The sequence below is a fragment of the Agelaius phoeniceus genome, chromosome 2 (assembly GCF_051311805.1).
Source record: "Agelaius phoeniceus isolate bAgePho1 chromosome 2, bAgePho1.hap1, whole genome shotgun sequence".
Classification (NCBI taxonomy): domain Eukaryota; kingdom Metazoa; phylum Chordata; class Aves; order Passeriformes; family Icteridae; genus Agelaius; species Agelaius phoeniceus.
The window spans coordinates 68,178,732-68,201,518 of record NC_135266.1 but is presented as its reverse complement, the minus strand read 5'-3'; the positions used below and the strand labels follow the sequence as shown (position 1 = coordinate 68,201,518).

Here is a 22,787-nt window from a genome sequence, read left to right as displayed (position 1 = left end):
TACCTACCAGTAGGAAAGCAATTATAACAGCTTCCTACCCATTTGGCAAGGACAGGCAGTAACTATGAGATGAATCGGAACAAGAAAACCAGTCAACCCATCAGCCAACATGAAGTTTCAACCAACAATACTATTTATAGCAACATGTCTCACCATACAGATATTGTAGATGGGAGAATAATCAAGACAACTGACTGCTGTGGGTTAGCTCCTGAATGCGTTGCAATTTTAAGTGACTGTTACAGAGTTCTAGGCTTAGGCTTCAGTTTTGCAAAAGAGGTCATGTATTCCTGAAAGGAGTTTAGTGAGTGTGTATTCAGCTTTGCTAGTTCTGCTGCTGATGAGAATGGAACCTTTGGCACCTCCATGAATATAAAAAACGAAAGTACACCTTTATTATGAATCATACATGACTGCTTGTGGCTGGTGCAAATTGTAAAGGAATTTCTCCCAAGAAAATTTGTGCTTTCTTATCTTTCATTAATGACCTTTTGGGTTTTCTTCACTTCTTTTCCAGCCTTCTGAAATAATTTTGGTTCTGTGTTTCACAGCTAACCTCTGTTTTAGTCATGTCTATGTATCCAGGCTATACACACTGACAAGCACCTATAGACTTTGGTAAAAAAGTAAATGTATCATACTGTATCTCCATGTACACAGAGCAAATGCATCTTAGTACAGAGCTGAGGCATCCTCATTCTTTTGGTGGAGCTTACAGCAGCTGCTGTAATCTAGGAGTTCTAGATCCAGTTCTGCTGATTCATCGTGTTTTTACAGTTTATTACCTAGAGCTGCATATAAGGAGGACCAGCAATCCAGCCAAACCCCCAAGTTTGGGGCTACAGAAGAGTCAGGGTGAATGGTATTCTACGACCACAGGGCAAGCTTTGTTGCAAAATCCAACTTTGTGATGAGCATCAATATAAAGCCAAGAACATATTTTTTTAACAGGTATGGATTAACTCCAAGACACATACAGCAAATACATACAACTTTATTCAACGCATACAACAACAATTAAAATAATTTGAATATCCTCAAAGCATCGGAGGTACTTCTGTTTCTCTAGTACTGGAGAGACTTGATTAAAATGCTCATTGCCATGAGCATCACTGAATCAAGGGGCATAGGAAAGCTGATATTGACTGGACATCATTGTACCTGACACCACCACCAAGCAAGAACAGCGCCCGAGGGCCTGGGGGCGGCGAGGGGCGGCACCTCCCGTCACCGGCAGCGGCGGCGTCACCCGCCCCTCCCGCAGGGGGCGCCCTGGGGCGCGGGGCGCGGCCAGGCGGGCGCACGGGGGCTCCACCCTATCCCTTCGGACGGCCCTGCGAGACCTCCCCGAGCGGAGGGCGGCGGCCCGCGGTGCCCGGGGGGAGGCGGCGGCGCGGCGGCCCCGCGCACCTGCTCACCTGTGCCCCGGCCGGCTGGGGGGGCCCGGCGCGGCCACTCCCCCGACGGGCTCGGCGCAGGCGCCCTGGCGGCTACCGCAGGCAGGGGGCGGCAACATGGCGGCGTGAGCGGCGGCGGGTTCGGCTCCACAACAACAGCGGCAGCGGCATCGCTCGCGCCGCCGCACGCCCCGCGCGCCGCTCGCCCCCGCCGGGCCGCACCGCGCTCGGCGCCGCCCGCGCCCCCGGCCCCGTGGCAGGGAGGCGGCCCCGGCCGGGCAGTCCTCGGCTAACGGGGCATCGGCGCCCATAATAATCCCTCATTATAGCGGAGCGGGGGAGCGGCTCCTGGGACGGTGCCGGCGCCTCGGGCCGGCTCCCTGCGGCCCCGCCGGGTGCGACTGCGGTGGATGCGCGGCTCGGCCCGGCCGGGCGGGGAGGCGGCGGCGGCAGGTGCCGGTAACGGCGGGGGGTAAATGGCGAGCGAGAAGCCGGTGTCGGGGCCGGACCCGCAGCCCGCGGGACTTATCTCCGTCGGGGCCGGCGGTGGAGGCGGCGGCGGCGGAGGCGGCGGCAGCAGCAGCGTCGCGGTGATGGGGGAGCTGAGGGCGTCGGGCTCCGGGTCCGTGGTGCTCCCCGCGGGGATGATTAACCCGTCGGTGCCGATCCGCAATATCCGGATGAAATTCGCCGTCCTCATCGGACTCATCCAGGTTGGGGAGGTCAGCAACCGGGACATCGTGGAGACGGTGCTGAACCTGGTAAGCGGCCGGGCACCCCGCCCCGGTGACGCCCCGGCGGGCACCGGCCCGCGCAGCCCACCTCCTGCCGGAGCTGCCCCTGCGCCCCTCCGCCCCTGTGCCACCCGGCAGGGACCGCATCCTCCCAGCCCCCGTGTCCCTCCTACACGTACGGCCCTTCTCCAGCCATCCTTCCTTCCCAAACTCCTCGTTAATCCCGCGACCTCCTCATCGCCTCGTCCGTCGTGCGTGTGACAGAAGCCCCCTCAGCGCTCCCTAAACTCCAGGCAGGACCCTACCTAGAACAGACAGGCCACTCTTCCCCTTCCCAGTGCCTCGTCCCAGCCGCCTCCTGCAGAAGTGTAGTGTGTGCAATTTACAGCGAGAAAAATAAGGAGATTAAGTAATTTGCAATTTCGTGTTATGGACGCTGCCCTTTAACCTAGTAGCTTCCTCTTGAGACGAAGAGTGGCATGAATGTAGTATCTGGTTTTAATTGAAAAGCATTAAAAAACCCCAGCCTGAGCTGGTATCTTTTCTTGGTGGCTGAAACATGTGAAGGGTTAGTTAGCTCTGTTAGATCAGAGCTAGTAATTTATGTGGAGGAAGGGGGAGAAGGGAGATTTTTGCAAGGATTTAATACGCTTTAGTATTTGTAATAAAGAGTTAGTTGTATTGCAGTATCGTATTGGGTTGCCCAAGTCTTAATAACCTGCTCTGTTCCTAAGACACATTCTTGTTTGCAAAAGTAAGTGTTGTTGTTACTTTGGTCCAAGGTCTGTGCATTGCAAAATACTATTGTACAGAGGTAAATAGCTGAAACAAGGAGAAAATGCTAAAATGTAGCTCCTTAGTCAGCTGCTCACTTCATGGAGTGAAAGAGTTACTGCAGGACTGTATGACTTAATGTTTTTGCGCTACCTACACCAAAGCCTGAGGAACCTACAGAAGCCAAGCGAGTGCATCTAAAAATGAATCACTTTCAATTATGTGCAATTTGGTGCTGTTCCTGAATGCAAGATTTGCTGCAGCAAAGCTTTTGAAACAGTTCAGTCAATGAAATACCCTCAAATTTTGCACATAAAATAGGATAGAAAAATGACTGCTCAAAACTGAATGGTAGTTAATTGAAACTGCCTTTGTTTCAAATGAGTTTAATGCTCCTAATCTCCAATCATTTTGTACAAAGTCATGTAAAGAATATATTTTGTTTCAAACACTTTAGGAAGGTGCATTCTTCTGTCTGCCAGTTATTTGCATTTGACCTAGCACAGACTGAATGGAAAAGCTGCAGCATGCAGGGAAGGACGTAATTTGGTCAGATCATTTTAATATTAAAGCAAATCTGAACACACAGGGTTAAAACTGATAGTTTTGTGAATATGTCAAAACAGTGATCTGGTATATTTCCCATTCATCTCTACAAGCTGTTTGTTTGACAGCTTGAAATGTGACTTGTAATTTTTATTTTTGTTCTTTGTATGTGTGGTACAAGTATGGTACAAGTCATCATAACTTCATTGGTTTATTACCCATTTCTTTAAATGTAGCACTCAAAATAAGTTAATGACATGCTGTTATTTTAGTAACTGGCTTTGTGTAGATCATGACAGATACAAAGATGTTTCATCCTTTTCTAGTTTTCTTTCTTCTTTCATTCTTACTGATATTTAAGCTCATTTTAATTCTGGCTGTTAGTGCACCAGCAACTGGATTAACATTGCCTTGTCTTTGATGGAGAGGCTAAGAGTATGGTTTGGTATCTCTGTGGAGGACATCCATTGCTTGCGTGTAAGATCGACCTACTAATCAGTTCCTGTTGCTGAAAACAATGTTTATATTTTAAAATAAACACAAGAGTGTTTAACAGTTCTCTCAGCCCTGGGAGATGTATATGAATGTGAAACTGCTTGTGAGTCTGCTGCAGCAGTGTTGCATCCTGGATCAGTCATTACTTAACAGATGGACTCTAATATACAACAATCACTATTCCCAAAGCAGAGAGAGGCTGTATTGTGTCTATAATTTTTTTTCCTCAGGGCAGTAAATGCTTCAAAATTAGGTTTTTATATTTTAAACTTAATTTACTCACATGTGGAACAAGCAGTGAATATGGCAGATATAAAGTAAAACTAATGGCATATTCCTAAACATCATCTCATTCTGTATTAAGGATTTTAGTAGCAACTTAAAATAAGATGCATTTTTCTGTTTTAGAAGCATTCTTCAGTGGGTAGCTGGGGGTAGAGAGAACTATTTGGTTTAGTAGTTTTGTTGTTTTGGTTTTTTTCAGTCTTTACCTGTACTACTCCTGAATGACTTTTGATGCAGGTGTGATAATGAATGAACGATGATCTTGTTTTGATACATCAGTTGATATGTTAAGTCTCTCAGAGAAATGTAACTTACATTATGCCATATTGGGTTGCTATAAGCCATTTGGTAATAGCTTTTTAGTGTAAGAATTTTGCATAGCTGAGATGTTTTATTATCAGAGAGAATCAGAAGTTAAAGATGGAGATGCCTTTTAAATTTTCTTATCAGAGTTTATTGCTGTCTTTTGTGTAAAGCTTAATAAATTTGTTTACTCTTCCTGCATCTGCATCGAAGCAGCAGTAAATGTCCGAGACAAAACTTTTTTCTGGTGTGTGCCCTTGTCTTGGAGGTCGTCACCCTTCTTTCTTGTGAAGCTGGGCTTTTAGGGTTTCTCTTGAAGAGTTTTTACCTTTGCATGCTTGTTTTGGTGGCCCACACTGTAATCTCTAGTGCTGGATTTTGGACTTAACTCATGTAGTACCTTCTGATACTGATGTACGTAGTGATTTATTGTATCTGTGAGGTGAGGAAGTGTATTTTTTACAGTGTAGAAAATATTTGTGGTCCAATATATTGTTGTATTTTCAGCTTTGCCAAATTTTAAGTGTCAGATCAGACAGTAGTTTGTTCTTGAGCATTCCTCCATGTTTGTGAGATTAGTTGTTTCTCTTGATGCTTTTCTTAGTGTTTCCTCAGAACCTGCTGTGTTCAAAGTTCTGTTAAACTGGTCAGCTTGTTCAGCAGAGTGTCACTTTGTAGAATATCTAGTATTGCTTGTGTTATTTTTCATTGTTTAACATTATCGTGAAAGACAGCGGAGAGAGGGTTCAGCCCTTTATATGCCAATGCCTATAAAGGACTCAGTTGTCCTTAGAAAGACCTGATGGTGTTAGTGATGTGAAGGTCAGAAGATCTTAAGAATCTATGAGCTGAAAGGGTTTTTAGAATGATTTTATATAATATTGTATTATTTTTACATTTCTGGAAGTAGGAGGGAATGTCTCATTGTATCACATGCATTCTTCTGTGTTGGTGCTTATTTTGGTTTTGGTCCATGGGTTTAATATGAATTCACAGGCTGAGCATGCTCTCTCTGAGATGTGTGTTCACTGACCCTTGTGTACTGCAAAGCACCAAACTAGAAAGGGCTTTCCATAAAAAATGTGTAATCCTCTAATTCCTGTAAGGGATTTCTCTTTGGGGATATTTTGATACCAGTTCAGTGCTTCTATTGTGGAGGAGGCCCCTTTGAACAACTCTTGTTAGTTTTCTTAGGGTGCTCTCAAGGATATTGTTATTGCATGGGAGATGTTCACATTGCTGTTAGACTGATGTTTAAAACAAAATTCTGTACCGTGCGCTCCAGAAAATGTGATGTTAAAGTGGAAGTGGGTCAGTCTGTCTACCTATTCTTCTACTTTGTCTAATTTTTTTTCTTATTTCCTACAGCAAAGTTTCCACATATGGCTTTAATTAGTTTTCTTTAATATACCTTGATTGGTCTTCTATTATTTTACTGATTTGCTTTCTCAATTCTCTGCTTTTCCAGTGTTTTAGTGGTCTTGGGAATTTTTTCTTCAGTGTACATTTTGAACTGACTCTTGTTTGGCCATCTTTGATCAAACGTAACTATATGAGTTGCATTGTTCCTTAGCTTTTAGGAACCTTTCTCTGTTCCAGTTTGAATTTCCTAGCATCTGTGATTTTGGGTTTTGTAGTGCTGATTATATGGCAGTACACAGTAAGCAAGGTGAACAGGAAGCTGAATGATACTAAAAAGTTGTGACTGGTGCTGAAACAAGCTGCTCATTTTGCCTGTGCATCTTGAGCAGATGATGTGATGCAGATGTGAACAGATTTCAATCTGATACAGGTGTAGCTGACCAGGGTTCTCCTTGTGCAATCTGGAAAGCTTTTATATGGGTTTTGTCAGGCTAGAGAGTGCTTGTAAGAAGTAGGTCAAACACCAGGCTTAGTTCAAAAAGTCTTTTTCTGTTCTTGTTGACTGCAGCCCACACTTCTGCCTAGCTCTTCTTGTTTTCTTGGCTGTTCCATCCTACTTCAGTGTTAGTCACCCATCACAAGAGGTAAGCCGTTTTTTAGTGCTCTGTCACATTGTGTACTCGTAGGAGTGGCATTTGCAGTTTCAGAGCAAATGGGTTGAATTACGTGAGAGATCCTTCTCTCCCTGCAGGCTTTCTGTAGTAGTGGTCATAAGGAAAAATGTAAAGGGAGGCCTGTGTAAGAGATGTTTTTGTTTTTTGGTTCTTTTTCCTTTGGTACTTCTTTTCTTCAGAGATTGGTTAAGGGTTTTCTTATGCTATAGCTAGCTTTGGTATCTGAGTTCTTTAAATCCATTTATAGTTTTGGTTGCTGCACTGTCCCATGGCACAGTTCTACTTAAAGGTGGGGAGGAAGAAACACTTTTGTTCATTGGACACTGTTGTAGTCTGAGAAAGTGTGGGCCTCCTGAGCTGTAGCCTCTGTCATATGACTTTTGTTTTTCTTGTGGAACTAGCTTTGCAGGCTTGAGAATCTTATTCCATTTCTTGGTATAAGCTTTCTCATTTTGAGTGTAATTCTCTGCTGATAGATGGTACTAGTCAAAAAAGTTAAGTTTAGGGAAATTTCCAAGTTGGGATTTTTTTGGGGGTTTTGTTTGTTTGCCTTTTGTGTGAATTTTGGTTTAGGTTATACTTAACTGAAGGTGGCAGTCCTTGTCCAAGTTACTGTCTGTCCCACTGGCCTGTTGGTATCCTGCTCATCTATCCAACTAATCTCTGTTTGGGCATTGCTGTACAAGCTACCAGAGCTGTATTAAAAGAGAGTATCTGATGTGAGAGTTTGTCATAACATTCCATGGGCAGCTACTTTTAGAGTACTGTAGCTCTTGTCATTATTTAATGCTTCTGTGAAAAACTTAGTTTTGATTACAGAAAATCTTTGAATGACTGAACGCTCATTTAATTATTTTATTATAACTGATTTTTGGGGGCTTTTTTATCTCATCTTTGAGAGTAGGTGTTTATGGCTGAAAAGTTTTTTTCAATCCTTCTATCAGTCATAAAGCACTAATGGTATCTCAGCAGGTGGCTTGGAATCTGCTGTAGTTCTTGTATGATGGGTTGATATATTTCTATAGGTGATAACTTTTAAAAATCTGTCATGTTGGCATGTAACTGAATGTTCCTTATTGCATAACTCTGAATAGCTGTTTTCTTCTTAGCTTTACATCTTGATTTTACTTCTCACTTGTCTTTACAGGATTCAATTCATGGATTATAAGGGAGGTGAATACCTAGAGGCTTTTTTATTTTTGTCACACTGAAATAATAAAGTTGTGAGACTTGTATTGAAAAAGCACCTGCAATCCTTGGCCTTTCCCCCTTCTCCCTCCTGAGACCCTACCTGTGTTTTATCCCTTTGCACCAAGCAAAGGGTTAGCACCTTTCTCTATCAAGATGCTATTTTTATGAAATTGTGACCTGATTCCCCATTTAAGCCATGTGTTTTACAAGACTAAGCATTTATCTGTGTATTCAGTTATACACTGGTCATTCTCTCTGCCCTCCATATTCTCCCCTGTACCTGCTTTCAGATGAGCACTCCAAGGAGTAGAAGTTGGGGCTGTGGCAAGGCTGAGGTCTAAGAGGCTGTGGTGCAGTTTTTTCTTTCATGTTAGGGCTTTTCAGTGTGTTCACTCATACATCTCAAATATATGAAACACTTTCTATATTGCATCTTTAAAAAAACCAACAAAAAACTAACACCCAAAACCTGCATAATCATCTCTGAATTCCTTTCAAAGTCTTTGTTCCCCTTCTGCACTGTATTGAATTTAGTCAAAGTGGAATGAAATCTGTGATTGGGTTAGTAGCAAAACAGAATATTTTCTGATAAATGTTGTGTACAGTATTAAGAGAATGTTAACTTAATAAGCTATCTAAGCTATTTTAAATCAGCCTCTTAGTCTTACCAGTTCATTATTTGGTTCCACACTTTTTCCGTTTTGTATTTTGGCCTGTCTCAGTAAATCTATTTCAGATTAATTTGTGTTGCTCTTCCATTAGTGTACAGTGTTTTATTGTCCTTTACACAGAACAGCATCAGCTACCTCGTTATATATTCAATGTGCCCGGTGGCCAGAGGGCCACTGCACTAGTGTCTCTTTACTCTGATGAAGTTCCATTTATTTTTTTGTGGAATTTGATCATTAATTACTATTTGTTTTTATAGAAACACCCCATTGTGGAGCTTTACTAATTCTTGCACAGACAGAACCTTTAAGCTTTCTTTAATTCTGAATCAAATTTAGAACTTGCTTTTATAATCAGAGGCAGCAGATCCCTTGAAACATCAGTTTTGAATTTGATGACCTACCTCCCACATCTGTCTTCCAAGAGTTTGGTGTAGATGTCCTAAAATGATATGATACATGATCATCAGCATAAAGATAATGAAAAATTTTAAAAATATTTTGTTTATGGAGAGTCTCATATTCTTTCCTTAACGATAGCAACATCCACTTCAACTATAGGATTAATAGGGATTTCAGCTATTTGAACTATAATTTCATAAATTCAGTTTAAGGAGATTGTTAATGACATTAATATCTAAGAGGAAGAGTATTTATTATTTCCAGTAGAGAAGCACCTCGACTTCTGATCAGTCTACTGATTGCTAAAATTGCATTCCAGTAATTTTTACAATTTAGCATTTTTTTGTACTTTTGACATAGATGGAAAATAATAACCTTTAGTAAATAAGTCTAAGTAGTTTTGGTGTTACTGAGGTTTACACCAGCAATGTCAATTAATTTATTTTAATGCAACTCTATAATATGACTACCCTGCTTTGCTTTAAAATTGGGTTGCATCACTGAAATTGTTCTAATGTGACAATTCACTGAAAGCTTGTATAAATGCGAGTGTTGCTAATGCTGTTCAACAGCTTACAAATGCTTGGCATCTGTCTTTGCAAAATGATGTTTCATTCACTGCCCTTTTGTTTAACAGTTGAAAGCCTTCCTTAACTATGCAGAATAAGTATTAAGTTTTGGAATTAGCTGGAAGTGAGATATGGCAAAATATTCACTTAGGAGTGAAGTTGTTATTCATATCATGCTTTTTGTTACCTCACAGCTTTTGTAGTACTGGGACAGTGTAGACAGAAGGATGGAAATAATCATTCTTTGAGCAGATTCTTCTATTCTAGTGAGGCATTGTAATCAGTTTTATGCGATCTCACTTCTTTTTTTGCTTTATAAGTCTTCATATTCTGTGACAAATACTAAATTATGCAAAGTTTTCCAACTTTTATTGAATTTTGCTTACCTGCTTTAAGAGCCACCATAGCAGGTTTGTCTTTTTTTAAATTTTGTTTCATAAAAAGAAAATAGTTTGAATATAAACACAAATATGAATTTGAAAACCTGTCTTTTGGTTGAGAAAGGATCCCATAGAAACCTGTTGCAACAGATTCCTGCTACAAACTTAAAGAAAAATTAAAATCTGCTTTCATTAAATACAGAATAGTAGCCATGTTCAAGATAGTAATGACCCAGCTGAAGCCAGGCTTTTTTTGTATTGCTCATGCCTGACCAGTCAGTTTACCCTTAATCTTAAACAATATGTATGGCTTACTGAATTAAAAAAAAAAAAAATCTTGATTTAATTGGGGGCAAAAAATCTCCCTATGTCACTGTTAATGTTAAAAACGTTTTTTATAGCTGGAAGAACGGGAAAGCTGTCTGCCCCTTCCAATAGGACAAACACATCAATACGGAGCTACAGAGGTATGTCAGCTCCAGTTGCATCGCATACTCATAATGGGAGCAAACATGTTTAATTGCAAGAATTGGAATGTTGAGAGAATGGGTAAAAAGGTTTTGCCTGAAAAGAGAAGAAAGCCTATTTTATAGGGAAAAAAATCAGCTTCATCCCTCTTCAAATCATAATTTTTATGTCAATAATGAAACTTAATGAGGGGCCCTCTGAAAGCTGCATTTTTGGCTATGTTAATTTATGAAAAAAGGAAGAAGGTAAAGAACCTAAGTGTTGTGTTACACTTTCAAGGCTGGTGGCTTTTGCCATTTTCTTGTGAGTTTGAGAGCTCCAATAAAAGCTCAGCGCCCCCTCTTTTCCTTCTGTTGTTCCAGTGAAATAAATTACCTGTTTTTGTAAATGGCAAGGTGTGTGCAGTATTTATGAGTCATATCTGTGACTGATGGCTTCTTGGCTGTTAATATTCATCTCTGGAATAGCTGAAACTTGATGGAAATGTTGGTGTAAGGCTGCATTGGATTGGGTAAGGTGCTCTAAGCAATATCCTCATGATATGGGAGTTGTTTCATTCTTACGTTTCCCTTCAAGAGACTTGTGGAGCCCTTGCCTCATATTTTAGTCTCTGGGGTTCTGAAAATCTTTGCTGCTGCTGGTTCTGTATGTTCAGCTATGGCATACATATCTTCAAAGAACCTGCAGAAGTCCATCTTTTGTTTGTTTTGTTTTACATAGCTTATTCAGTGATGTGAAAGACTTTCTTATCAACTCTGTTTCTCATGGAAATGTTGCAGTCCTCATTGCATCATTTAATACCTTAGAGAGCACTTTGTGAATGCAGAAGTAGACTTACAAGAGGACCCTGTTAGTGTTGAGTCTACTGTCCAAGGGTGAAGTGAATTCTGTCCATTGGAAACGAAACTGTATCATGGTGTCCTGGGGTCCTACCACTGAGAAGGGTCTGGCTCCCTTGTGTCTACACTCTGCCCACCCTATCCCCCCCTAAAAATATACATTTATAAGATCTCTTAGACCTTCTCTTCTTAAGGCTAAATAATCCCAGCTCTCTTCAGCCTTCCTTTGTATGTCAGATGTTCCAATCCCTTAATCATTCACACATTTAAATCTTTATTCTCCTTGTGCAGATAAGAAAAAATGGGAGGTGGAGTTTGGGAAGCCTTTTAATTATAGCAATCCTCTTCCTCATCTCACAGTATGAGCTGAAATATCTACCACAAATAATCCAATGTACCAACGCCTAACTCAGCAAAGGAAAATTAGCACCACGTGCAGCCAAGAAAGAAAACAGACCTTGGTGAGCCACAGCAGTGAGTGTTTGCTTGTCATCCATGTCTGCTTGCTAATAGATAGTCTTGGATGAAACACAAACCCAAGTCTGTCTGTTGGTTCTGCAAATCAAAGTTATGGTTGTACGTAAGCTTATTTCTTGGATTTCAGAAATATAAAATGTAGGTACATTTAATATTTTGCTGAGAAAGTACAAAGTTAATGGCATAATACTTGGTTAATGAAACTTTGTGGCTCTCTACATATACTATAAATACTACCTTATTCAAAAAATTAACATGAAATGAAATTAAACTAGAACTGTTAGCGTTGTTTTCAAAGCAATAGGTGCTTCATGTTAGAAGGAAAATTAAAAATACAAAATTCAGTATAGAGCTAAGGCTGTTGAAATTCTGCATTGGGTTTGTTGAAAATAATAGATTGATGACTTTATATGTAGTCTAAGATTTATATATTAAATATTCAATGGCATTTCACATGCATATAACTGTATGCAACTTAGAAACTGTAATATATGAAACAAAGATGATTGTGTAACAAAATTTTTATAGTTCATGTTCCATGAACACAAAACCATTTATTCAAAGTAACTTATCATGTACAGTAATAAACACATTGTAACTAGAACAATGTGTAGGCTTAGTCACTGAGAGGTAGTCAGTCTTTCATAGTTGATACAGTACAGTATTTGACATTTTAAACATAGTGCTCACTGAATAGGAGCTGATGCATTCTTTAAAATGGATCAGTGAAGTTGATAATTGCAGGTATTTTCTAAAGCCCAGAAGCAGGTTATTCCCAGTGCTCACAATTGTGATGATTTCCCTTATTATTAGTCTAAGGGCTTTTTATACTTTCAAGGCCAGGTTGGGTCGTACTTTGAGAAACCAGGTCTACGGGATGATGTCCCTGCCCATGGTAGGGGAATTGGATTTTGATGATCTTCAAGGTCTCCTCAAACCCAAACTGTTCTGTGGTTCTGTGATGATTCTGTAACAAGGAAAAATGAACTATAATAAAATAGTTTGTGTTTGTTTGCAATTTTTTCCTCAATAAAATATGATTAAATTCTATTTAAGAATAAATTTGGATATACTCAGTTGCTGTCTCAGTTAAAAAAGTAGTTTTCAAGTCTGTAATCTGTTTTGTCACTTGAAGTTGTAGTTTAAACTTCCACTTTTTCAGTAACCCAACCGCTCAAATGAATGCAAATATGTTTATAATGTATGAAGAGCCTTTACTGTACCTCAGCACAATCAAGAAGAATGGGAAAGGGAGGAAGCAGAAGTTTCAGCTGAGTGAGGCTGATAACTTTTAGGCTGTTGAAGCTGATATATTCCCAGGTGAGTCGTAAAAAAAAAAAAAAAAAACCAGAAATGTATAAAATTTATCCAAATTATTACTTGTTTAGATTAAGTTTAGCTATTGAGAAATGGTAGCATTAAAAGGAAGCTTTATATTAAAAAATAAAAACAGCATGATGGGAAAATCCTGAGTACAACAGGTTATCTTTCAGTGTCCGCCTAGATTTACAGAGACCTTGAAATGACTTGTTACATGATGTTTTATTAATTTTTGAGGTGTCTGAGGAAATTTTCACCATCTGTTAATACCAGAGTCTAAGCCAGCATGTGGGTTTCAAAGTGCTTTGTGTTGAAATTTTTAAGTAAGAAATCCTTCTCTTAAAACTAAGTGCAGTTAAGAAGTTTCAGAGTATAAATAGAGAATACCTGTTGTAGTCCAGATTTAAGCTCTTGGATCATTTGTCGTAGCTTTGGTTTGTGGTCCTGGCCTGTCCTCTGAAGTTAGGATGGTTGCAAGTACTTGCAATGGACTTTCCCTCATGCAGGAACTGTCTTTTCAACTTGCTTTAAGTTAGCAGAGCTCTGTTTTAGCCAGAAGTTACTTCACTCTGCAAAAAAAAGCAGCATATATTTTGTATTTTAGTCTGGCCAAGATCAATCCTAAATGCATCTTGTACCAAAAATCTGGTATTACCCAGAAGTGCAGAAGAAGCAGTAAAAGTCTTGAAGTGCCATTGCAATCTAAATCCTTTCTGGAGGTCAGAAGAATCTTGGGAACACCTTGTGTAAATTATTACTCCAAAATTCCTCTCTCATGTGCTCCTTGTGGAGTTATAGTAGATTTTAGGCCTTCCTTAGTAAGAAGATCATAAAGCAACATTTTTAAGCGTGAGCATTGGGTTGTTTTTGCTTAAGCAGTACTTCTGAAATGGCCATGTATGTTTGTTGTATAAGGTTTTGAACAATCACAGGTTTAAAAATGCTCTTATGTATGCATTCTGTAGAGCATGAATGGTTGAGGGGACCACATACTTCGTACTACAAGCAAGACATGGTACAGCTGCAGCTGACAGTACAGCCAAGATGAATTTTGATTTAAAATTCCTTTAAGAAATCCTGAAGATTGCCTGGGAGATAGGGAGACTTGTGGTCTAAAAGCAATCCTAATTTAAATAAAACTCTTTGGCATTTCTATTTATTTAGAAAATGGAAATCCAACTAAATAGTCTATACTTAGTGTAGCAAAATGAGATCTTTAAAACACTATAATGAAAGGCTACTTGAGCATTATTAAAAATTAATACAGCCAAGAGAGTTATTGAGAAAAGGGCATGTAGAAGTAATTGTTAATGCATTTTGGTACTGCTATATGGTAAGTAGCTTCCAGCTTAATAGTTTGTCTTCTGTTTCTCTTGTAATATTTTTCATTATTTTTCAATGGTTTTTTTCTTCTTGTATATTTTTAAGTTAAGAATAACCATTCTAGGTCAATAGGTTTGTACTGTGACTGAAAACAAAGACTTGCCTGAAGTCTTTTGTTGTAGAAGCATCAAAATAAGCTGTAGAAGAAAAATACTTTAAGTAATAAAATGGATCTTTGGAAAGTAGAATGTCATATAAAAAACTGTATTATGATGCTTCATGAGGATAATGTCTGGGATAATGCTCAGCTTTGAAGGTGTGGAGGTTGGGGATTGGAGTGGTATAATCCTGGTCTCAGAGGATGTAGTGGGTTTATGTGTCCAGGCTTTGGTAGTGGGGGGGCTGCAGGGGTGGTTTCTGTGAGAACCTGCTGGAAGCTTCTCCTGTGTCTGAGAGAGCCGGTGCCAGCCAGTTCCATGCCAGACCCATCAGCAGTAGTGGCAGTGACTGTGGGGAACAGATTTAAAATGAAGTTACTTCAGAGGAGTGATTGCAGCTGGAGAGAGGAGTGAGGACATGTGAGGGGAACAGCCCAGTGCGCAGCAAGGTCAGTGAGCAAAGAGAGGGAGGAGGTGCCCCAGTTGATGGAGCAGAGATTCCCCTGCAGTCTGTCGTGTAGACCATGATGTGGCAGCTGTTCCTCTGCAGCCCATGGAGGTCTGTGGGGGACCCACCTGCAGCCTGTGGAGGAGCAGGAAGCAGAGGGTTGCCCAGAGGAGGGAGTGGCCCCATGGAGAGCCTGTGCTGGGGCAGGTTTTCTGGCAGAGCTTGTGGCCTCATGGAGAACCCATGCTGGAGCAATCTATTCCTGCAGGACTGCACCCTATGGAAGGGACCCATGCTGGAGCAGTTTGTGTAAGAACGGTAGCTTGTGGAAGGGACCCATGTTGGAGAAGATCATGGAGGAATGTGTCCCGTGGGAGAGACACTGTGTTGGAGTGTGGGAGGAGAACCAGAAGAAAGAAGTGATGGAGACAATGTGAAACGGACAAATGGCAGCACCTATTCCTTGACCCTCTTCATAATTTAGAGGAAGGAGGGAGAGAATTTGGGAGCAAAGTTGAGCTTGGAAAAAAGGAAGAGGGATGGAGGAACGGCATTTTAAAGTTTGATTTTATTTATAATTGTCTTATTATTGATTTTTAGTAAATATGTTTCCTTAAGTCATGCCTGTTTTTCCCATGACAGTAATTGCTGAGTGATCTCTATTCTTGCTTTTATATTGACCCATGAGCCTTTTGTTTGTCCCCCTGTCCAGCCAAGGAGGACAGTGATAGAGTGGCTTGGTGGCCACCAGGTGTAAGGAGATACAGTAAACCTGTAAATACTTTTATTTGTAGTTGTAAGCAGAATTAGGCCTCCATGCAGGGATTGATAGTTATACACTACTATTAATTTGTCTCTATTTCAACAAACAGCTGCTTTTCAGCTTTTGAAATGTGGACTTTCCTAATTGCATTGACATTTGCAGTGGTGAGGTATAATCAAAAAAGGTGATTGATACATTTGAGTGATGAATAAGGCTTAGCTATGCCTAGTGGCTGTCCTACGAGCATTGCCATTTGCAATACCCCAATAGAACCTGATAGGTATGAGAACTGGCAGTGGCACAGGACTCTCTAGTAAAGACTGGAAAGTCTTGTTTGACAGAGATTAATCAGCTCTCTTGTGAAGATTGCTGAATGTCCCTCTTCATGCGTGTGAAGTATTAAAAAACTTCTTGGAGGGCAGTGATACCAGTAAACAATTTGTGTAAAATTTTTTTGGTCACTAATTCCACATTGCACTCCGTGTGATATGGATCAAAGTTCTTACATTTGATGCTCTGTAGCTTTTATTTACACATTTTGGGATTATTTCCTTTCTAACTAGCGCCCCTTGTTTAACACATCTGCTGGAAACACAAGCCCAGCTTTCACACAGAAAGCTCAGAACTTGCATCTTGTAGGATTTGTATCCTATAGCTACATTGTGCTTTTAAAGCCCTAGCTGAACAGAAAGAAGACTATATCTGTTCTCATTGTGACAAGTTCATAGTGGGTTTTAGACATGTTTTACCCTGACTTGTAATATTATAATTAAGTGAGTTAAAGAGGAAATTAAATGTTTTCTTTTTCAAGCCTTATCAGACAGCTACTGCTATTTAAAACTGTCTTGTACAACAGAAAACTGTCATTTATTTATTATGGTGGTAGACTGGTAAGTTACAATTTAAATTTAACAAACGAATGGATGGGACTTTTGTAAGTTTGTCAGTTCTGGATATATTCAAAATGCACCCAACTAATTTAAAGTTAAGCATTACACTGCTATGGCATAATTACTGGGTGATTTCTATTTTAAAGAGGGAGGCTGGAAGATTTTTCTTTTTTCATGGAAGAAAAGATCAGGGTCGTGTTTGAATGCCTTCCTTCTTATCACTGTCAAATAGGATTTAGTGTTTTGGTTGACTGCCAGAGTCTAGTATATATGTGTGTGTTCTACCCGGAAACATTTGATTGTCTTTATCTGTATTTGGGAGTTATACCATGGATGCTTACATAAGATTTTCTTTGTGTAGGTGAGATTAACATTGTTTAATTCTGTGTGCTTTTAAAGTTGCACAGCCATTCCTTTCTGCTTGTAAAGGACCAGTTAAGACTTTCACAGATGTCTGGCACATTTAATTGCAAACCACCATTGAATGGCACACACACACTGTTTAGTTGGATTGTATTTTCTATTTTAAAAAATCATGTCAAAAATGAAAAAATGGAATGCCTAGTGAGTATCAGGAAATTATAAATGTAAATATAAGTATTTGGAGGCACTTCTTTGATATGAATAAAGTATTAATGTAGATGTTATTACCCAGTTTTGAATCACAGGATTCTGAAGTCTTAAGAGATAAACTATGAGTTGGTTAAAATGATTTTTAAAAATAGCCTTGGATCAATTACAGAATGGTAAATCATGCTCACAATTTAAAATGGAAGGCCTCTTATTATTGGTGGTCAAAACTGAGGAAGCATGTATTCAGCTGTAGGCTCAGGTGGAGGGCATGATGGAACACGTGATCTAATTTAATACCTTCAGGTATTAAACAGCATACGTATTAATACTGGGTTTTCTTTGGGTTTTGTTCACATATTTAAAAAGATTTGGATTTAATTTCAAGAATGTGAAGAGGTTGCTTGTTTTTAAAAAATGTGGCATTATTGGATCTCTTGTTCTCAACAAGTGGTTCTTGGTCGGCTGGCACATTACTTACAGGTGAAGAAAATCTGCTTCTTTGAGAGGAGGGGCTTTACAGAACTGCTTACAGTCAAAAAGTAACTAAAAAAGCTACATATCTGACCCAAATAAGATAAAACTGGATAAAAAATGGGACATATCTGTTTAGCAAGGCACTGTTGTTCTAGGCATTTACTGGCCAGTGATTTCTTTATCATTCTTCACCTAGTTGGACTTAACTTTCTTTAGAATGGAAATTTGAAACAATTGACTTTTTAAGTCCCATCCCATCTTTACTGTTTAAATAAGATAGCATTTTTAAAATCTCCTTTTGATCTTCAATAGTAATAGTATAATCCTTATCATAAGTATTTCAAGCAGTGGTTTATAGTTTTGCTTTCAAATTAAGTAAAAATTGAATTGTCATGGAAAACAAGTATTGAAGATGCATTTCAATGACTTTGTGGAATATGGGGCAGATATTAGCAAAGGAAACAGAAACTAAGTATCTGATGCAAGCTTTCAGTCTTTTTTTTTTTTTGTAGGCCCATTCATTTCAGTTTCCATAGCTTCACTATGAGACTTTATCAGTAGTTAAAATGATTTTTTTTCCTCAAAATTCTAATTTTAAATCATTCTTCAAAGTCAGTATCATTGCCTATTGAATGAAAGTAAGACTACCATCTACTAATCTCAGCAATACTGGAAACATTAAGTATTTCTTCTGGCTGGAGTATTTCAGGAAAATATTCTTTCATGAAAATCTTTGATGTGCTTACATTAATTTTAGTAAACTAATTGCCATATAGAATAGTGAAAAATCAGTTTCAGGATTTTGGGCTGATTTTGTTCTTTGTTTTTGTTTTAATTTCCTTAAAATACATATTAATATATAATAAATAAAATACATATAAAATACATAAAGTAATAATGACAAACAACTTCAAAATCACAAATGGAAACATGTAATGAAACAGTCTCACTTGACTGGAAATCAAGTGATTATTTTTTAAACTACTTTTAAATTAACATTCTCTGAACCAAAATTTCCAATTATTGGTACAATGGCTTACTAAGAGGGTGTCAGGAAGTCTCAGCTCTGGTTGTGGTCTGTTGAAGTTTTCTTTTCATACAGCTTTGTGATTGGCCTTTAAAGGAGGAAGAGGATTTGGAGGTGTTGGACAAGAAGCTTGATATGACCCAGCAAAGTGCTCTTGCAGTCCAGAACAACCATATCCTGGGCTACATTACAAGGAGTGTGGCCAGCAGGTCAAGGGATGTGATTCTCCCCCTCTACTCTCATGAGACCCCTCCTGAAGTACTGGGGCCTCTACATTAAGGAGGATGGCAACCTGTTGGAGCAAGACCACAGGAGGGACATGAAGATGATCAGGGGGCTGGAGCACCTCTCCTGTGAGGGCAGGCTGAGAGAGCTGGGTTTGTTCAGCCTGAAAAAGAGAAGGCTCCAGGAGGATCTTACTACAACCTTCCTGACACTGAATGGGACTTACAAGAGAGCTGGAGAGTGACTTCTGACAAGGGCATATAGTGGTAGGACAAGGAGCAATGATTCAATTAGACATTATGCAGAAAGTCTTTAATGTGGTGCTGATGAGGTACTGAAACAGGTTGCCCAGAGAACCTGTGGGTGCCACATCACTGAAAGAGTTCCACACCAGGTTGGGTGGACCTTTGAGCAGCCTGGTCTAGTGGAAGATGTCCCTGCTTATGGCACACAGGGGTTGAACTTGATAATATTTTAAGGTATCTTCCAATTCAAACCATTCCATGTTTATGAGTGCTCTCTGGCACATAAACAGTGGGTATTTAATTTGCTTAGAGGATATAAATAGAAGCTGCAGTCTGTCCTTCATGTCCCTCTTGAAAATCTGTTTCTCTGGAATCGGTGTTTTGTTGGGGGCTCAAGTGGAGCATGCAGTCAGTCTGCTCAAGGTCCTTATTTAATGATCTCTTTTGCATTTTTCCTAACTCCTGGGTGATTGAGGTTTAAGTGTAGTTTAAGTATGAAGTGAAGGAGAGGAATGCTTGTGATGCTGTGTAGCACTCTGTGGGGAAGTGTGTTATTGTTGTTTCAGTCAGGTGAGCCTATTAGCTAGGATTTTTAAATCTGTTGTGTTTCTGAAATACCTGCTCAGTCAGAAGATGGAGGCTCTCCTCTGAGCCTTATATTTCTTGTGAAGTGGAGTTTATGTGCTAGGTGCTTTTCTTTCCTAAACTTGTTCAAAATCTGGGAAGATTTTCATGGGTTGCAGATTCAAGCATGAGTTGTGCTCGTGGGTGATAGTTGTCAACAGATTGAGGTGCTTCTTAGGTTGGCTGTGTTGAACCTTTCCAACATGAGCTCTTCCTTGATCTCCTGTGTGCTCTCTTTCTCCACAATCCTTCTGTGCCAGGATAGTCAGTTCCTTACATTTTCAAATAGGTTGTACCTCCATGGGATCTGAACTTGACAGTCAGTAGATTGTTGTCAATCCATTTTTTGTTTCACCTTTTCATAGAACTGCTGTCTTCACTGGAAGAATTCCTGGCTTTAATGGTAGGTTACTCTTATGCTGGCTTTTTCTCCAGTAAGAATGGGAGATCAGATCACTCATCACAGTGAGGATCATGACTGAATTTCTCCCCAGATGAGTTTAATTTATTTCTGTTTTATTCACTGCCTGGCAGAGACATTCAGCTGTATTCTGGATCTGAGGAAACTACCTTCTTGCTGGGATAAACTAAGGTGTTGAACTTACCACGTGTTTTTAAAGATGCAGCTGTATTTGTCTAGAAGATAGCAAAATGGTGTTCTGTTGTGTCAAGACTACATAGAAAGCCACGAAAATGGATTCTGTTCAAAGTTGTAAAATTTTCCTTATTGGACATCAAAAGGTTGCCACCTGGAGGTTTTTTATCATTTCTATCAAGCTGTGTGTATACTCTATAACAATGCTTTTTTGAGAAAGCAGGTTTACAATAACTTTTTGCATGCATTCTAAAAGACACTTCCAGTGAAGTCATATAATACTGCACAAGGGTTGCTATTTCACTTGGAACAAACTCTTGTTTGTACCTTACAGACTTAAAAATAAATAATTAAGACTTACAAAAAGTTGCTCTTTTGAATATCTTAGTATATGGCTGTCAAGTAGGAAAATTCAGATTTCCTTCTATGAAACTTCCAGCATAATAAGATCCAAGATATTTTGCTGAATTAATTTTACTTTTTTTTAAATCCTACTGAATTAATTTAGTGCTTTGGCTAATGCAGATGAGCCATTGGAAACCCAGTGATATGATAGTATTAGTGGGAAAGTGCAGGATATGTCAGGATCCTACAAGTTTTTGTTGATACTTAGCTATGGCTAGGCTTTGGTTGCTTCTTTGGAAGAGAGTTGTCTTGTTTTTCAGATAACCTCTGTCAGAAAAAGATCCCATATTAGCTATCAGTGCTGGTACCAGGGATTCAGTGTCCCCATAGTATGCATTTCAGAGGAAGTTACTTGAGATTAATTTTAGCCTAGTCCTGTTAGCAACTATAACATAGTTTATTGTTGAAGATCTGGAGTTCCTCAGCTTGACTTTTGTGACTACTCCTGGAGTGTATCTTTTATTTTATTCATCTAAAATATAATTTGGACACTCCAAGTTAACATTGTGATATGAAGATGAAGGCAGCTTAATAAAAAAAGGCTGTGTGTGGAAGAAAAGGAAAATAGAACATTTATTCTCTCCTTCCCATCAGCAGGCAATGTCCTTCCACTTCCTGGGAGCAGCACGTGTAACAGTGATTCTGGAAGGCCAGCATAATTATAACAAAGGTTCCCCTCCTCCTTTCTTGTAGTTTTTACTGCTGAACTGTTGTCATATGGTAGGGAATATCCCTTCAGACAGTTGGGGTCAGCTGTCCTGACTGTGTCCCCTCCCAAGATCTTGCCTTTCCCCAGCCCACTGGTTGTTAGGGTGGTGAGAGGGGACAATGCTTGAGAGATAACCTTGATGCTGTGCCAGCTGTGCCCAGCAGTAGCCAAAACACTTATTATCAACACCTTTGTAGCTACAAACACATGTAGTGTTTGTAGTACAGCACTATGAGGGCTACTAAGGGAAAAATTAACTTTGTTTCAGCCAGACTCAACACATCAATTTATATCATGGAATGGTTAATGTTGGAAGACACCACTGGAGGTGAACTCATCCAGTCCCCCAGCTCTGGGAGGGTCCCCTTGATCATGTTACTCAGGATTGTGTCCAGATGGCTCTTGAATACCTCCAAGGAAGGACACTCCATAGGCTCTCCATGCAGCCTGTTCCAGTCCTCTGCCACCCTCACATTAAAGAATTTCTTCCTCATGTTCAGGTAGAATGCCATGTCATGGTTTCAGTTTTTTGTCTGTTGCCTCTCATCACATGCATGTAACTTCATGTGCGTGGTGGCCTTCTGCAGTCTTCATCAGGAAGTTCTGACTGAGACTCCTGTCTGACGTAAGGTTCTGTTGGTGGGTGCATTGTGTGTGAGTGTGCTTTGCTATGCATTTAAATCCACGCATTAGAGTCCGCTACAAGAAAATAAATGGTAGGAAATTGCTGCTGCCTTTACCAAATGAAGTTTGTATGTGCTCTGGAAAACTGAGTTGCTCAAGTCTGTCAGTACACCTGTTAAATCCTCAACAGAGTGCTTCTTTTCACTGCAGATCTTATTTTATTATTTCAAGACTGTGAGCATTTCCTTTTGCCTGACAATCCTGATTTTTTTTCATTAAAAAATATTGGCTTAGAACTCATTGTTTATGCCAAATTGCACTAAAGAACCATCTAGCCCCCTGCACTATCTGTCAAGGGTGGGTGCATTGGTAAGAGTTACAGAGCAGGGAAAGCTTGTAATAGACCTTTTCTACTGCTGCTCTAGACACTAGCAAAACATGGCTCTGAGATGTTTCATTGGTCACCTTTGTACAGGCATTGGTAGATGCATTTCTTCTTCCTTCCTTCATTTAATTTTTTTTTTGCTGCTTTAGAATATACATAAATATTAACCTGTATAAAATATGTTTAGTATGTTTTTACTGGGAAGGAATTACAAATATGCTTGTGTAGCTTTTATTTTAAAACCTACCTTCTTCACTTTAATGTGATATGCCTTAGCTCTTATGTCTCAAGAGCTATTGATTTTTCGACTGTACCACCCATTATTTAAGGGTCTCTCATTGTCTTTTCCTTAGATGCCTCCTTCTAGCCAAGGAGTCCTGATTTGGTTAGTTCTTTTAGTAGACTACTTAATATATAAACAGAAAAACAATAGCA

At 39.7% G+C, this 22,787-nt stretch overlaps 1 protein-coding gene across 7 annotated transcripts in view; it reads left to right on the top strand.

Annotated features, from left to right (window-relative positions):
- Positions 1–1,492: 1,492 nt before the first annotated feature.
- NBEA (neurobeachin) overlaps positions 1,493–22,787 on the top strand; it is a 459,156-nt gene continuing 437,861 nt past the window's right edge. For all 7 annotated transcript variants that reach the window (XM_077173791.1, XM_077173789.1, XM_077173793.1 and 4 more), the window contains exon 1: positions 1,493–2,158. In XM_077173791.1, coding sequence (XP_077029906.1) covers positions 1,874–2,158 — 285 coding nt within the window. In that variant the 5' untranslated portion in view covers positions 1,493–1,873. The remainder of the gene's footprint in view (positions 2,159–22,787) is intronic.